This window comes from Aulonocara sp. 'chitande type north' Nkhata Bay, linkage group LG3 (genome assembly GCF_057382095.1).
Source record: "Aulonocara sp. 'chitande type north' Nkhata Bay isolate Kocher_YH1m ecotype deep benthic linkage group LG3, A_spYH_male_GT1.1, whole genome shotgun sequence".
Classification (NCBI taxonomy): domain Eukaryota; kingdom Metazoa; phylum Chordata; class Actinopteri; order Cichliformes; family Cichlidae; genus Aulonocara; species Aulonocara sp. 'chitande type north' Nkhata Bay.
The window spans coordinates 47,379,988-47,398,372 of NC_141346.1; the positions used below are offsets into that span (position 1 = coordinate 47,379,988).

Below are 18,385 nucleotides of genomic sequence, written 5' to 3' on the forward strand. Positions count from 1 at the left end.
CATAACCCACCCACCCAAACCCTCTACCCTACTCACCTGCCAGTGAAAATAACAACATATTTAAAATCCACTCTTGTTAAGCCTATGTTAAACCAGCCAAGCCGTAGTCTTGTCCCTTAATGGTTTAAGCGCTCCCCACCACCACCTGCTCACTGAAAATAAAGGGAGATCCCACAGTTTTCATTCATCTCTTGTACAGTTCTTCTTATTTGTCTTTTGTTCTCGGTGTAAAGGATCGCAAAGGGTCGGGTGAGACGGACAGCAGACAAATAGGATGGTTATGGTGGTGAGGGTGACGGAGGGGATGTAGGTCCCTGAAAGGTCCTTAAATAGTCACCGGGCAGCTAATGACCTTGTTCTCTAGCATGACACTGACCACCAGGAAGACGAAGTACAACATGAACATGATGAAGCCGAGCAGCTTGCTCATGCGCCACTTGCAGGCGGCGATGGAGATGATGACGAAGAGGAGCATGAGGAAGAGGAGCACGATTGCACAGAAGAGGCCGTTGGAGCTGACTTGCACCGGTCTCAAGCCTTTGAATAGGGACCAGAGGAGCCAGGGGAGCGGCAGTCTGCAAGTACACAAGCACACGATATGTTACAGGCTGACCACGTGAGCTGCTGAGAGCCGATAACAGCATGAAGATACGCGTCTATGTCCTGGATAAACTGACCCTTTAAATGATATATGCCTGTTTATAATTTAGTCTTTTTTCTGTCAAAGCTGCTTAACAAATATGCACGTGGTCGCCACATCTAACGCGGTACATTTGCTTTACTATCTTGTTGCTATTAGAAGAAATGATACAGGTTTAGCCACGAAACCGAACCTAATCTTGTGTAAAGACTTTGGAAATCAAAATTGCGCTGCAAAAATGTCATTACAGCCTGAAAGCCATCTTACTCCGGCCCATAGAGCCAGTAATAGTTTACTTATGATGCTACAGTAATTCAAGGCTTTGAGAGGAGTCATCGTCAGAGCAAAAAGTACTGCTTTCTCTGTGCTTCTCCTAAACATCACATACGGATCCCTACCCAGATCATGCTTGGATAACATACCCAACAGTAATGTCAAAGATGTTGGAGCCTACAGAGCTGGATACAGCCATATCACCCAGCCCCTTGCGTGCCACAATAACACTGGTGATGAGGTCAGGGATAGAGGTTCCAGCTGCTAATATAGTCAGTCCCATAATCTCCTCTGTAATCCCAATGGTCTCTCCAACCTGCAAAAAAAAAAAAAAAAAAAAAAAAAAAGAAAGCTAAGCTTTAGGGTAAATAAAAACTAATCTTTGTTCTGGCTATTTTTAATTTCCTTGTGCTTAGAAGCTGAAGGAGGTGATAAAAGTATCTCTGACAATCTTTGTTTTAAACAAGACAGCTGTAATTATGCGTGAGTGGATGGGAATGGAGGGTTATTATAAATGTCAAGAACGAGAAATGAAGGAAAATATATTTTGTAAGGATTATTCTTATATCATTAGGCTTTTGGGCTGCTGTTATGATCACATAACATCAGTTCTTTTTACAGAGTCTTGTGTACCTGATGGGCCCACCACACCATTAGGTAGGAGAATCCTGCAATCCAGCAGATGGCACCCAGGAATGTAATGGGGAAGAACTTCTTTGATGACTGGAAAATAAAAAAAGAAGGATTGAGCAGCACACGTACACACAGACACACGCACACGGCATTCTTGTTCAGGAGAATTTAGTCGCATACCGTTTTCCTGACGTCAGGCAGCGTTAGCCACAGGGGAAGGACAATAGGCATGATCAGGAGGTAGGTGAAGCGCTTGCGGCAAGATTCAGGCCAGGACAGGCTCAGAGGCTGGTCCTCTTCTTCTTCATCCTCAGCCTGAGAGCAGAAAAAAGGGAAGGAGATACTGGTCAAAATGTATCATTTTGAAAACAATATCAGGTGAACAAGAGGGAATAACTGAAAAATAAAAACATTGGAAGTGTCCCTTTTAGCTTCATATACTCACTACCCACAGAGGCAGGGATCAGTTTGACAACACCGCTGTTATGAAGGAATTCAGAAGTCAGCAGAGATTAATCGCAGGAACTGGATGTGTGCTACCATGACTTTAAAGGGGAGCCATTCTGCTCATTTCCATGTCTCTCTTTTCATTTTGGGAATTTACCAGGGTAGTTTTGCATGACTCGTAGCTGAAAATAATATGTCTTATACTGGACCATGTTGCAACCACATCGGATCATCCTCTGTCTGAAACGAGCAGTGTGATCTCCCGGAAAGCCCACTTTCTTTTTCTTCTGATTGGCTGCCCCTCATAAACCGGCTTCGTTTGATACAGAGCAACACTCAGAGATTTGATTCAAAATATAAAGTAGAAAACAGTCTGAAGAGTGGGCACTTGGCCTCATTATTTGAAACTTTGGCCATTGCAAGAGTATGACATAAATTTAAAAAAACAAACACATAACAGGTCTACTTTAAGAGAGAGGTGGCTGTGATTTCTGAGACTCCACTGAACCTGAAGGGCTGAGTGTCAGCAGTCATCGGGGGCTCATCACTGCTGACTGGTGATGTTGGCTGCATCAGCAGATCCTTAGGGTGTGACTGGACGTGCTGCTGGAATGCCAAGTGAGACAAAAGTTGACGGCACCCTGCGATTCGCATGAAATCAGATTCCAGGAAAGATGACTAAATCATCATTTTATCTACCTTCTTACAGGCTGTCACTTAAACATCCAGGTAATAGTTAAATAGTACAACAACTAAGCTTTTTCTATTCAGAAAGATCCCGAGGTCCCTTAGCAACTAATTATAGAAGATGATAAGGAGCCAAGGGGACTTGCAGAGAACAAGTCCATGCACGCAGGCCAGACTAGAACATGTGAGTGATCTAAAATTCATCCCCTGCCCTTTTGAGAATAAATAGGTATAAAAACATGAAGTGAAGGGGTGCAGAAGATACACTGGGCAGAAAAACAAAGTAAAACAGATGCTGATAACAGATGTGATACGCTGGGTAGTAATTTTCTCAAGGAAATCATTTCAGGCCTTAACAAATTTAATCAGATCAGCTAAACAAGGCCACAGTGAAGCAGAAATCTTTAAAGATGGTTGCTGCACGAATCATGAATCATATGGCGCTTATCCTGCTGTGACAGCGACTGCTGTTGAGTATTGCCTGGTAACCTTGGTAATCAGAGCTGCCAAACAAAAGGGCTTGCATCACTTATGTTCAGCATTCTGATTTCTCCTCCTCTCCATATCCAGATGGCTGCATTGTTGTCTTTTAAAAGCTCTAAAAAGCAAAACAAAAACACCCGAAGCTTTGCAAAGATCAATTCTGGACCAAATCCACTGCTTTTAAAAGATGCAAAGATTGTTATTTTGGCTCACTGCAGAATCCAAAAACGCAGCAAAAGCTTCTTCTTATGTTCAATCACAATATTGACAGTCCACTCCACACGGTTTTGCTCTGCAGCTCTTTCATGGGCATGTTGACTGCATGCAGACTACTGTTTCTGGATGACACTGCTCACCATGAATCCAGCATTTGACTATTTATGATTTGCTTTAGTTGCTTTCTATGCTAAAGTACCCCATTGAGCTGGTGCTCCCTGGTCTAACTTGGTTCCTAAATGCCAGCCCCTTGGGGGCCTTTCCTGCCCTGTGGTGGCTCAGTTGGTAACACTGCCAACTCTGTGCTTAAAGGCACTGACTTTTATCAGACACCACAGAGCTGCGAGGGGAGGCGTGACATTTGCTTTTTTTTTCTTCCTTTCTTCCTGGAGGGAAGCATTTGCTCTGGTACCCGGTGTGAGGCAACAAAGCTACAATAGTTGAAATGGTCAAAAAAGTGCAGAACAGCTGCAGCAAGGCTGGAAATGCAAATGGTGCATTTGCATTAGTTTAACCAGAAGAAGGAAAACACTGCTGATCTGACAGGTTCGCCTCCATGGGCATCTCCAGTTAATAAATAATGCAAGTACAATAATGGAAAAAAACACAGAGGAATTTGGTCTTCAAGTAAAATAATATCTCAGCCACAGAGTCGACAGATTATTGTTATTTTCATCAGCAGTGAATTCTGGGATCACACCTCTCTAGGCTTTTTATGTGCATGCACAGAAAGCCAGAGCAGGGATTGTTGCCAACAGATACGACATCCGTCAAATCACACACAGTATTAAAAAAAGAGTAGCTGGGGTGAAGACGGGTTGCAAAGCAGCTTGCAACTGCAACTGCAGGCAGGCTAAAGCAGCCTAAACTGCACGCCATATAGGTTATTGGGGTGTTTACGTGGATATCAGCTTCGCCGTGGGTGTGGGTCGATGTTGAAATCAGCTGATCTGAGGTGAAACGTCTAAATTTGTTGTTTTGGTTTAGGTTTTTGGGTTCAGAGTGTTCCATTGTGAGTGTTGCATTATTTTCTTGATTCAACTTTGAGTATCCAGGAATTGACAAAATGCAGCCATCTGTTTAAAACTAAGATGCTATGTGTAATTCACAAAGAAAGCCTCAAACACACACTGTGATTTGAAACTTCACACATTTCCATTCACTATTTGCCTGTCTGACAGCAGTGTCTCATTCTTCACATGAAACATTCATCTTCATAGATGCCCTAACAGCTGCAATGGCATGAATATTTTTTTTGTCCCCCACACGCACACACACAGGCTCCATCTGGATATAAAATTCTCATCCTATTTAGGAAAAGAAAAAGCAAGCAAATCTTCAAACTGAATGGTACTTCCACCCAGGAACTCCTGAACACTGTTTTTTTTTTTCACATCGCTTTAGTTGTGATAGAAGACGTAGGATGAGTCATGAGATCCCGTGGTTATGATTTTCTTTAGTTTTCCCGAATGTTATTTAAATAATTGATTACAGGAGCTTTATAAATATTCAAAATGTATGCTACTGAAAGCAGAAAAATCTAGAACATGTTGTTGCAGATAGACAATTGAGTGAGACATAGCTTTAATGTCACCATCAAAATTAGAACCAGATGCAGATTTTAAAATGAAAAATCTGCTGCTCAGAGAAAAATTACAGCACATGACTACTTTTCTTGGCTTGCTTCTCAAGGGTTTAGACAGTAAGTCGTGCAAAACTCTGCTGCAAATTTTAATTTGACCTTAACTATCTCCTTATTCCCCAGTCTTGGTTGCCAAGACATCCAGGAGAAATTGAACAATTAGCGTGATGGGGCCTCTGGCGGCAATATGAAGGTGTGAGCTGTTTCCAGCTACTTCCTGGCTGACACAGGCAGGTGCACTGTGCAGGATCTAAAAATAACAGCATGTAGGAATCAAGAATGCCAATAAGCATCCAGGTCTTTCAAAGTTTGTGAATCATCACCTGAAAAAAAGGTGTTTTTAAACTCCATCTACCTGCTGTTCTGCTTCCTGCCAAACATTAATCACAAGAATATCATTTTTTTAGCATCATATCAGGTTATGATGTTATGATGTCTGTGTTTAGGAGAGGAAAATGTCAGGATCTTGAGACCATGCACTGATTTCTATAACAGAATCATGCCTGTTTTTAATGAAGTGTTTCCTGAGGATCCAAACCCATGAGATGCTCTGTAAGATGCTCTTTTTATACCCAATCGTGCTACCGAGCCGTTGCCATTTAAACTAAATAGTTTCATGTATTAGTTTTGTTTTAATTTAGTATTAGTATTTAAACTAATCAATTTAAAAATGTTTCTTCCGCTGTGGTAACGCTCACTTTTCCAGTTTTTTGCTCCATCAAATTCAAAATGAGATAATATTTTTCATTAAACTGTAAAATGTGTTAAACATTTGATATGTTTTATATGTCCTATTGTGAATAAAATGTTGATCTCTGAGATTGGTAAATTATTACGTTATGTTTTATTTACATTTTCCAGTATTAGCTTTGTACAGTATTATTTGTGCTTTTAATCAAGTAGGACTTCATAGTATTGTGGACACCACTGTATGCAAAGCTGCTTCACATATTACACTTTATACAATATATCAGATATATACATATATTTATATAATGAACTTTATGTACATTTCATACTAAATAACTAAATAACCTAAATTAAACTATACACTCTCTCAAATACAAAACTACCGCTGATGCACCAACACTTCTGTTGTATTTTTAATAATGTAAGTCCAGAATTTAAAAAGGAAAAAAAAAAACATGTTACTTCTTAGATTTTAAACTTTTCACGTGCCAGTGTTTTTTGTTTCATATTTATCTACCTTGTCTTTAAATTTTACACACAGCACGATGTTAGTAAAACTGTAATTTCGTCATGCTTATACATGCAATTTTCTTCAATATGAAAGACTTTTACAAATCTCTATGATATGAGATAAACTGGATAAAGGACTGGAAGCTTGAGGCAAGAAAAAATGCTTCTGAAAGAAAGCAGTCTGAGCCTGCATAATTGTTAACAGAATAAAAACTCTCTCCATATCATGCATTAATTGTAAAGGATAATAAAGGATAACTGGAGCTAATTTGTTCATGTGACGTTTGTGAGAATATCAACAAAATCGTTCCCATTTTTTCCCCTTTCCCCCCCCCCCAATTGCATATATATTTATGAAGAATGATTAGCTAAACCACTGATTATTACAACCAAAGCACTTTGGCTAATGCATGTCCTCCAGTTGGAGGAAACATTGCAGTAATTAAAGACCACAAGCAACATCAGTTGAATGTCTCCTTGTAGTAAGTCGTCTGCCCAAAGAGACTTACAAGCTGTGTGATTTCCATCAAGCTTAGAGTTAAATATATTAGCACACAGTTCCTGTTATGTTTTCCTTTTCTCCACTATTGTTCACCCAGCTGAAACTGGCTGAACATTAGTTGGAACATTAGCAGGCTTTTGGGATTACTCTTGTTGATAGCAATTTAAAAGTTGAAAATCCAGCAGGATGACCGACACCCTCGCCTCCTCTGTCTGTTCTCCTCTCAGTGTACATATTTTGATTGGCTGCCCGGTTGCCGTCTGCTGGCTTGGCGGGTTGCTGCATCCCGCCGTCGTCGTTAATGCCAGCGATTCTGGTTCAGGTGCCGTTATGAGACTCGCTGAGCCTGGCCACACGTCAAAGACCGAGTGTGTGTTTGTGTTGACGTACGTGTGCGAGTGTGTTTGTTTCGAGCATCCAGTGGCGGGGAGCAGCAGGTGAGTGAGGAGTGTGATTAAAGAACTCAGAGGGAGGAGGCGGGTCTTTGGCAGGTCTGGCTGAAGATGGAGGAACTCGCCCGAGTGCATGCTGGGAAATTATCAGCAGTAGTGACCTGTGCCATAGTTGGTGCAACCTTTGCATCAATCACACTCAAGGTGGAACACAGACACAGATGAGAGGCATAAAATATTCATAAATGCCTCTCTTACTTTGATGTTTGTCTCACAGTTTCGTTGCCTTCTCACCCAGTTAGGTGGACAGGCGACGAACTGGTATAAATAGATTTTCCACATACTGCGATTTGTGAGTGCCCTTTCATTTCTTACCGTCTCCCCCTCTTGCCCTGCTGTTCCATTCATAGGTGGGGTCACCTCCACTTCCACACTGGAGCTGTTAGGAAGGTTCTTATCTGCAGGAAAAATAATGAATTAATATAATAATAATAATGAATTTGTTTTTGACAACTCTGAAAGACAAAGTGTTCGTTTTTATGGTCTGAAGAAAAGTGGACAAATCATTTCTGCATAGCAATTCTATCCAGGTAAAATGATTCAGCTCCTTTTTTAATTATTAGGGAATCCTCACATTGTGGTAAATAAAGTAAGTAAAGTTGTTTATATAGCCCTTTTTCTTAGACATAAAAGTCACAAAGTGCTGTAAAACAACTACAACACATTTATAATATCATAGAGAACCCTGTTAAAATAGAACAAAAATAAATGAAACGCATAAAGAACAACAGAAAATGTCAGCAGAAGGCCTGATTAAACAGAAAACTGTTGTTTAGTTAAGTAAATTATGAGGTGTGATCAAAATGTTCTACGACTGCACCTGTAAAAATAACAAAAACCTGTTTTTCCAGATTTGACTGAAACTCCCTCAAAGACACACCTAATGTTCCTGCTCTGTTTAGATTGCTCTCTAGAAGCACCATTCCCAACATGCACGTATGCTTCTGTATCACCTGAATTTCATGACCTGATCTGCCACCACTTGACATGAACATTGCAACATTTTCAATGGAAGAGTTATCGGGTCTCTCAGTCTTAGCTACAGACTCTGTCTTCATAGCCACAGTTTCTCATATTGAAATTTAGAACGCTGTAACACTACAGTTGATATTTGCTCTTCATGCAAGCAGTGAAGTTGCAAATGCTCATGTGCAAGTGGTGTGAATGCATCCTCCAGGGAAGTTTCCATGTACTAGTGCAGAGCTGCACAAGAAGCTGTCCATGAAGGGGGCAGCAGTCGTTTCTGCTTTTTATGCCCAAAAAGTTGTTGAACTTTTAATAACACCTTTTTATTCCAGGTCGTCTTTTTGCCAAATAACTAACCTTTATTTCAATCAAGTAACCGACTTAGCATTTCAGTACCAACATCTGTTTCAACCCTTATTTGCTTCTTTCAGATTTCTGTTTTGTAGTCAGAAGAAAAACACATTTATGGAACTGCTGGAAAGTTAGACCTAAATGTCATATATTTATTAAAAAAAAATGTTGTAACAACAGAAATAATGGCAAAAAGTACATCAAGGCACCCCCATGTGTGTGAACATACATGTGCATGTCTGAGGCTAACACTATCTCACCTTATCAAATGCTAGTGGCTGCTTTAAATCCATTTCAATTGAGGCCCGACTTACTTAACTTACCCTTATTAAAATACAAAGAGCCGAAAGCCATGTAATCAGATGATTAAACTATAATTGCTGTGGAAATTGCTTTAATCCAAGTATGGTTGTGATACAATTAGCAGATTCTCAGACAGATAATGTGCCTCGATACCACTTTGGTCCACCACATGACCTCCCTCCCTACCTTGCTCGCTCAGATGTGACAATATTACAACTAAAAATGTGATACCTGGACTGAGTCACAGTAAATATTCTTTTGCAACAACCTAAAAAGTGAAGTTAGCTGTGGTGACCACCAGTCGAGCACTTTGATCAAGAGGGTAATATGTTAATGTGGTGCGGTTAGCATAATTTTGCCTTGTTGATCATCAGCTATGTCTCGCTTTGATTCTCCTGCTTTGCCTCCATTGTGGCCATGAAAGTGTTTCCTCTGGCCTCCTGTTTGTTCTTTGGTCCAGCGCTCTTTGAAGTGAAAAACACAAATTACTTTTGGCAGTGACTGTGATTGATTAAATACTGCTTGAAGACAACACTTGCAATCAATTTGGCTGCTCTTGATCATGTCGTGTTTGTTTAACAACAGATGATCGTTTCAGTGGGGAATCTAATAACTACCGCACATGAGCTCGGTTATTCTAGCGATACCCGCTTCTCCTTGAAGGTCGTGAGAGGCCAAAGCTGATCAGCGATCAGTGGACAGTGCAGACCTATTCATCGCTATGTTTTTCCATCAAGGCATGCCTTTACTGCACTGAGAGCATGTTTGGGATCAAAGTCATTCTGAATAATCGTTCCACATGGAATTTCATGGTGGATTAATATTCTTTTTTGTTCAAAACTCCATAAATTTTGACAAGATCCCCAACACCACTGACTGAAATGGAACTCCAAACCATGACAGAGCCTCCACCGTGTTTTATAGCCAGCCGTTACACTCCCTGTCGTAGCTTTCTCTTGAAATCCTGACCTGTTGCCACAGATGTTGAGTTCAGTTCTTGAGTAGTTTTGCTTATCTCAGCCTTTTCTCATCATTTCCCTTCCTTAAGTATGGCTTTTTGACAGCCACCCTTCCACTTACGCCATTTCTGATAAGGCTTCAGTGAACAGTAGACAGGTCAACTGATTTTTCCCATTTCTTTAAGACATAACTTTCAAATACTGTTGATCTGCGGCTGATGGTATTTGTAGGCCTTTCACTTCGTTTGTCCTCCATCTGCCCAGGTTTCGCAAATTCTTTTAAAGGACACGCTTTCCACCATGTTCAGATATATCAAGTTTAAGCTAACAGCTCTTTGCAATTCACCTTGATGGTGCAAAAATAAAATTTTATTGCTGTAACACTGTTATCTTTGGCATTTTAGTAGATTCTGTTAGAGAAAAAGGGAATAAATCATGTGTTTTTGTGACAGGTTGTTAGTAACAAAGTATCTAAAGATGTAAAATTGTTTCTTTGTCTTATGTGTAGACACAATACTAGTTCATCGCTTGAGTTAAGATCCTGATTCATGGGATCCTTTGGAAATGGTCTTCCAAGGTCTTCCTTGGAAAGGAAAGGTCTTCCAAAGAAAAGAGACATTTTGGGAAATATCAGACCGACACCACTCAGCCAGTGTAGCTGTGTATGTGTAACATAAAGACTGACATTTTTTTATTGTACGGACAATTTTGAGCCAGAAAATAAACAAAGGTATTTCCTATGATTTCATACTACTGCAATAAGATCTAAAGGATATTAAAGTTTTATTTACCTGAACGACTCGCTACTCCATTGGCCTTTTCACTATCCTCCACTTGGCATTTCTTTTTAGCAATCTTGTGCAGAATAGACGCCTTCTCTCGAAATTTACCTGCAAAGAGGAAACGAAAAGAGAAAACACAACACTGGTCAAATTCGGACCAAAGCGCCGCGTACCGTACCATCCACAAAGCCTTTCGGCCTCGTCCCAGTCAGCGCTCCTTCGTTGTCACCTTCGACCCCAGATGGGTCGCGTTTCAAAAGCACAGAACAAACAGGGTGGCGGCTTTACACAAAACTGCAGTTGCAAGAACACATAGTCAATATGACATAGCATATCATATACTGATGATTCTGCAATGTCCTGGTCCTTGGCGGAGGCGAAGCAGAGAGAATCTCTTGTGAAAAGATCTGCCTTCTGGAGCTCAGATTAAGTCCTGGTCTTGTTCGGTTCTCATTTCAGATCAAAAAGTCACAAGAGATGCCAGAGGCTAGCAGGGAACTTAAAAGCAAACAAAAGTTCGGGACGGCATGTCACAAATCACAAATTTAAAGATTCAAGAGGCTGTGTTCAAATTTTTAATCCAGGAAGCAACTAATTTGATCATTATCACAGCTAATCTCTTACTCCAAGACAAAAAAATTATCATAACTATAAATGTAGAGAATTTGAACAGATGTTTCTAAAACTGCTGGTACGTATTAGTTTGTAGATAACATTAATTGATTCTGTGAAACCATTTTGTAATGGTGTGATGCAGTGGACTGGATTGAAGCCTTGACCTTGTGGCTCATATAATTTGTGTGCATTCTTGATATTGTAAATAATGGCTCATCCAAGGCAATTTTAATCACTAGCAATAACTGAGGAGCAATAGAGTTTTGATAAAATCCCTACAGCCTGAAATCCCCCCAAAAGACCACAAATATAGCCTAGAAACAAGGAGAAATACGATTCCAGCACCAAGTTGTGCAGCTTCCAGGTCAGAGTTCAGCAGTAGTGGTTGCTCTCAGTATTTTTTTTTTTTTTTTTTTTTTTTTTTACACACCAGCCTGTAATATAAGAGACTTTATCCTATGCAGCACGTACTTTCTGTGCGCATCATTAATCGTTGTGCTGTCGTGCATCCGTGCTTAATTTAACTGTGCGTGTCAATCCTTCCCTTTTCTCCTGCCTCATCCAAATCACCCGGCTGCAATCAATGCAAAAGATTTTTTTTGTTTCATTTTACAAATGCATGGCTGATTCGTCAGTGCTTGACACAGTGATGCGTCAATACGAATACTCCGCCCAGCCATGTGAACGCTGTCTGTGACCTTCTGGCAAAATCATTAACCACCCCAAGTCACCGTCGGCCGCCTTCGTGCCTCCTCTGTCTCACTCTACATTTCTCTATCACCTCGGATTTTCTCACTCATTCGTCTTTGGCAAACACCATCTTTCTCTCACTTTGTCTTTTTGTTGTTTGGCAACGCTCAGCCCCTCCCTGCCCTTCCTCCACACACATGCGCACAAATACACACACATACACTCCCGACTTTCACAAGACAGAATCACACATTCCTCTGTCTTGACGACACTCACCTTAGGCGGTCATTGTCAGTTAGTTGTCTTAGCGAGTGTGTGTTTGTGCGCGTTTATTCATGGATAAGTGGGTGTTTATTTATGGATGGGGGAGTCTGAGATCATCATCTTGTTACTTGGGTATAAAACTGACAGGGTTGTGCTTTCTGCTGTAGGTATGCAAAAGAAATGCTAAAAAAAACAAAACACTGGCGTCATGTTTCAGATCTAACTTTGAACATACTTTGATAAAGACCTGTGAAAGCAAAGAGCCGTTACTACAGAAGCTGCAAGAAGAAGGAAGTTTATCATTTTAGATACATAATCCACAGAATCTGAGATCACCTCAGCAAGTTAGCTTTAGCAGGAATCTAGCTATTTATTTCTCTCAGTTATCACTGGTATTGTAACAAAGTATAAAGAAACTTGTTTAGGTGTTCTGATTCTTTATTTATTTAATTGTTTGTTTTAACGAATGTGCAAATTAAAGCAATTAAGTGGATCAGATAATTGGTTAATTATTCGAATGAGCAATCAGTTACCATATACCGTTGTGTCTTTTGTTGTCTGATGACATCACACCATTTCTTTTGCCTTTCCACTCCTTGAAGTATGTTGCATGTACTAGTAGAAGGCTTTCAATCCTCAGGCTGTGTAAGTGTGCATGTTAAGCTCAGTTAGTGATATGGCAAAGGTGGCAGGATTTATCTTGTGGGAAGATGTGTTTTAATTAGTGTCATGGTTATAATTTTTAGATATTGAAAAAGCACCTCCAGGCCTCAGTCACACAGGCGTAGAGACCAGTCAGTGACCCCACGGCAACCTCTGGTCACTTCAGAAAATGTGTATTCCCCAAGTTGCAGGAAAGCGGTTGTTGGAGGTTGGTGGCTGTCGCCACTCAAAAACAGGGAGCTGAAAACAAAAAAACCTTCTCATGATTGGCTTGGTCAGAATCAGACTGGCGCAGTCGCTCACAGTTTGTGTGGAAGACGTCGACTTGTCTGCAAAAACTTGACATTTACTCTCAAAGCTGAAAATAAACCGAAAATGAAAAACATTCACCTTCAAAGTAAAAGCTTTGCCTTAAAACGTCAACCACAAACAATTTCAAAAGGCGACTTTGCATCACATTTTTCAGTTTCACTACAGCTTAGCAAGTGGTTTGCAAGTATCTGCAGGCAGTTTGGCGTCTTCCATGGAAACTTCTTCTCACCCTGGAAACCTACTAGCAACCAAAGCAATCACAAAGACGTTTTTGGTGTAGCATAGCAAATCTCTTTGCAATCAGTTTCACACCCGCTGGTTGTGGAATACACACTTTTTTCTAGTGACTGGTGGTTTACAGAGTTTCAATTAAGATCTCTAGACCTGCTCCAATGTGGTTTTGTGAATCAATTTCACAGGAAATACATAATTTCCCCTTGCAACTAGTGGATGCCACAAGGTTGTTGAAAGGTCTCTAGGCCTGAGTGATTGAGGTCTAAGCTCAACTAGTTACAAAGGTGGCGAGGCGATGTTGAGGAGGAGGAATATGCAAGTGCTACAGCTCTGAAGCGGAAAGATTTTAGTTAGCTGTGATGAGGAAAATTAACAAGCTTGTTGTCACCATGAACTCACCATGAGGTAAAGTTAGTATACTCAGAGGTTAAACTGGACAACATAACCAGCTTACTAGAGATTACTATAAAGTTAAATCTGGTAAGATAAAATAAAACATGAATTTTCTCAGCAGCTAACATTGTAACGCAACACATTACCCTTTAATGACAGTGATATTCAAAACTAATAAATTGCTTTTAAAAGTAAAGCTACCAAATGCAGTTTATAACAATTTTTTTGCCATTTCCACCTTATTTATTGTTATTTGGAAACAGAGCTTTTACTTAATATGGTTACATTTTTTGATTTTTTTTTAACGCAAATTTTAAAAATGTGTTTTTCTGTCACTTTGTTTTAGCATAAAAGCACAAATATCAAAAATAACACTCCACCCAAATTATAAATATGTGATTGCTATGTATGGGAAATGTATGTATTGCCATCTTAAAGGAATTTAAAAAAAAAACAAAAAAAAAAAAACACAGTTAATGTTTAGTTAAATTCTTTAACTTAAAAAATATTTAACAACAAAAAGACCAGTTTGTGAAGTGTGGGTTAAAAAACGTTGTCATTTCTGCCTGTTACACAACCACTGGGTGGATTAGTCACTCCAGTTTGCCAAATTCAGAAACGTTGCTTCTGGTGCAAGTGTAACCTCGAAGTAAGTGCTGGGGAATGGATGATGTGCTGTATTGCTCAGAGACGCAGATGGGTAACAGGGAAAAACAAGCAAAGACGAGAAAACATTAAAAAGACCTTGTGTGTTTTCTGAATGCAATATTGGCCGTGTAAGTGTGCGTTTGTAGTTAAACCAGCCTGCATTATGCATGTCTTAATTTACACAACGTCAAACAAAAGAAGCAAATTTAGAAATTTTCAGAAAATACCTAATAAATAAAATGTCATAATAACACTACACACAGTAACACACAATATGTATGTACATATTCGTAGGGGAAAAAATATAAAAATATGCCAAAAACCAAAAATGGGAACAAAAAGTACAATAAAAAAAAAAAAAAATGGCATGGCTACTATGATTTGCACTTATGCCAGTGAAATCTCAGCGAGATTATCAACTTAAAGCAAAATTATGCAAACTGTGTATCACAGGCAAAAAAATAAATAAATAATAATGGGGCTGGATGTGTTGCTTCGTGATGAAGATGGGGGAGTATAAAAACAAGAGGGATGATAGAAGCTGTCTCAAAGAATCAAGTAATGAAAACTTTCAGGCTTACCTTCCTCAGTCATTGAGTGATAATATTTTAGTTTCCCATAAGTCCCAAGCTCTACAACATCACAGCAAAAGACAAGGGTAAGGCAACAAACACACAGAGAAAAGGAAAAGAGTGAACATGACAGAACAAGACAGATCTGCTGGTTCTACTCACATCACATTCTGTACAGAGTCACACAAGAAGCACAAGAAGTCACATACAGAGAGACAAAATCTCCCCAAGTCATCACTGCATAAGTGCAAAGACAAAGCAAGGACTCAACTGCAAATACAAAACATCAAGAGTCTTTCAGCAACTCAGTCTGATAAAGAGCCTGCCAACGGTAAAGGGAGGGGGAAGGGGCAATCAGTATACCACCATTAAAAAAAATGATCAGAGGTTCATAAAAAGATATATTGAAAACAAACAGAAGAGGACAGTCGGAAGAGAATATACTGGGTCAACATGCAACAAAATGATGAGTCCTCCTCTCCTCTGCGCACAAGCTTATTCAGGGGCTTGATGATTCGGCATTTTATTCCCACAATGAAACCCGAACAATTAATTTGATTCCCTTACTGCTGCAGTTCTTCCATGCTACAGTAAATAGACAGTCAGCACATCGGCATGATGAATTAGCTGGGAATTCAAACCTGCAGCAACAGCTGAACGTGAAGCAGCTGAGCAGAGGACACCGGACCGCAGACTTCTGCCTCCCACGCTGTTTCAACAATAAATGGCCAAAAAAAGCGATGATTCGCTTTAAATAGAATAGTAAGTTTATGTTACATTAACTAGATAAACTAACTTAACTCCAGACAGTAGTTATATTCCCTTCTGACCAGAATTAACAATACAGGTCCAGAAGTCAGCACACATTACTGAGATTTATGGAATCCATCCATCCATTTAGCCACTTTCTTAACTGCTTGTCCAATTCAGGGACACGGGGCCACTGAAGCTTATCCCGACTGACTTTAAGATTCATATCTTTTTAATTCATGAGCCACTATTTTCCAGAAGCTCTCTCTGCATGGGGGTTTGTCTTTCTGCGCCACATGCAAATTCAGAAAAAGCAACACCAACCAATTAACACCAAGCAAGACCAACTTGTCCTTAGTCTCCGTTCTTCTTTAGAAACTTTTGATAATGAAGCCAGGCATGCTTTCCTCTTCTGCCTGGCTTCAAGAATATGAGAGTCATCCTATGAGGTAATCTGGCATATCCACAGACATTCATGGTGGCATTGATAAATGTCATTCCTTATCACCTTTTGCACTCATACAGCCAAGTATCATCACAGGCTCACCTCCATGCTTCACTACTGGGAGCACGCATTCACCGTTAGTGGTCCTAGCCCCCCAAGCGTGCCGAAATCCATCTAAGCTGAACTCATTTATCTTGCTTTCATCTTACTGGAGCATGTCTTCCCGATATTCAACAGGCTTCTTCTTTTAAGGATATTTATCAAAGTTCGATCTCATAGTTTTCTGCCAAAAAGTAAGTATTGTTAATCAGCAGTTGCCTTCTGATCGTGTAAGCTTTGACAGAAACTCTGATTTCCAGCAAACTCAGAATTCCTTTGACAAATATGAAGCAATTGCCTTGATCTTCAGAGCTAGACTGTTCAAGTTTTTTTTAGAAAGAAAGCCATTGAGACTCTGATTAGTGGTACTAAGGCTCCCTCTATATCCCTTGATTACTGCTGCTGTGCTTCTACTTATTTTTAGCAATGCACCGATCTTCCTATATACTTTTACATCTTCACGAAATCTCACAACCAGACTTTTAAATTCCCCTTCCTCGTTTCCTCTACCCATGTATTTCAACTGGTGTTTTAACCTGTATGTCAGGTGGTAAAATGTTAAATAAAGCCATTCACAGTATTTGCTTTTGATTGCTCATAAGAGGAAATATTCTAGATCTTTACATTTTTATCCACCATGCAAAACAAATTGGTCTGGTTCCAAATTCATTCTACATACTATACTGATATCACCCCCAAACATACAGTTGCAAAAAACTATTCTCAGCACCAACAAAAATAAAGAGCCCTGCAGCACATGGCCACCACAAGGTCTGATGTTCACATCATGGAGCCAGTCTGGGATTACATAAAGACTGGGAGCACATGAAACAGCTTGAATCCTGAACCATCACAAAAAACTACCTCGAAAAGAGCGTGAGCAACTATTTTCAACTAAAGAGAACATGGCATGTTCTACTAACTACAGCAAGTTTAACCAAACGTCATCATTGGAAGGACCTCACTGGCAACAAAGTAGAATAACATGTACCTTTTCATTAAAGCTATTCTTGGAAATCTTTCTGTTTGCTGATGTAAAATCCACTCTCCTGTTTCAAACAGCCGTTAGACTGAATCATCACGGTGGCTAATCTCGTTGACGAAGAACCAAGAAGCTGTTTCAAACACTATTTTTTATACAGTGCAAACAATGGGCTTGGAACAAGACGAAAAACTTCCTTTGAAACACTACCATTAAACCACATGTCATTTACAAATAATTTAAACGTTTTAAATCACTTTGTCCTTTTATGCCTCACTTATTGTGCTGCTGTGTTTTTGTCTGACCTTTATCTGACCTCTTTATCTGATTCAGCTGACGGTACTAAGTTGATATTTTTGACCAGGTCTGCCTGTTAACAGAGGCTAGTTCCCAAATAAGTTAATATAAACCTTTTGGTTAACCCTAACTTTGCAAGTATGCCATGTAGTAGGCATCAGTACAATAAGCACTTTATATGTTCCCACCCACATGCCTACATCGCTCACACTAATATCCGACAGTGGGCGACCACTCTGCTAGTGTGTGAGAGGATTATGGTGAAAATCTCATGCCAAATGTGAGACTTGGCAGCCATGAAAACACAATCTAATGAGATGAAATCACATTTCATTGCAAAATGCCTTGCTCATATGCGGTGCTACTTGACAAGCGTCTCAATCCCATATCGTTATATTATTTTTGGTTTGAAGTACACTACCACTCTACGTCCAGTCTCTACAAAGCTGCCCTGAGGGCAATTATCCCCAGACACAATCACTGCCTGCACGGTCCACCCGCTGTAACTCCATAGAGAGAGCGAGGCTTGTTGTTGTTGTTGTTTTTTACCAAGGGACCTCTTGTCCTTGTGGTGTGACCTCTAAACCTCTGGTGAGCCATGCGTGAGAGTGTGCGTGCAAGTCCGCTCCGTCTGCTGGGGGTTGGAGTGTCAGGGAAATTCACAGCCTGTGCAAAAGCAAAAAGGCTTTTAGCATTGATTCTTTCACCCACCCAGTGCGGGGTGGATCAGAGGGCATGGGAGGGGGTGTGACATATGCGTAGTATTTGATTACGTTTGAACAGAGGCCGGTAACTACTTGGTTACAGTTTTTATGCTAAACTAAATTACATTAACTTTATGTCTATGGCTCCTACGGCAACAGCAAGAAATCAAGTCAAACTATC

The 18,385-nt window shown here is 40.0% G+C and overlaps 1 protein-coding gene across 8 annotated transcripts in view; it reads right to left on the reverse strand.

Moving 5' to 3' along the window:
• Positions 1-24: 24 nt before the first annotated feature.
• The window catches only part of slc24a2a (solute carrier family 24 member 2a), a 45,246-nt gene continuing 26,885 nt past the window's right edge, over positions 25-18,385 (reverse strand). For 5 of the 8 annotated variants that reach the window (XM_086283784.1, XM_086283766.1, XM_086283791.1 and 2 more), the window contains 6 exons: positions 10,546-10,644; positions 7,491-7,573; positions 1,727-1,861; positions 1,547-1,636; positions 1,063-1,229; positions 25-575 (listed from right to left, as the gene is read on the reverse strand). In XM_086283784.1, coding sequence (XP_086139910.1) covers positions 326-575; positions 1,063-1,229; positions 1,547-1,636; positions 1,727-1,861; positions 7,491-7,573; positions 10,546-10,644 — 824 coding nt within the window. In that variant the 3' untranslated portion in view covers positions 25-325. Of the gene's footprint in view, positions 576-1,062; positions 1,230-1,546; positions 1,637-1,726; positions 1,862-7,490; positions 7,574-10,545; positions 10,645-14,936; positions 14,988-18,385 lie in introns of all 8 variants that reach the window. The other 3 variants (XM_086283753.1, XM_086283745.1, XM_086283761.1) reach the window with 1 other exon arrangement.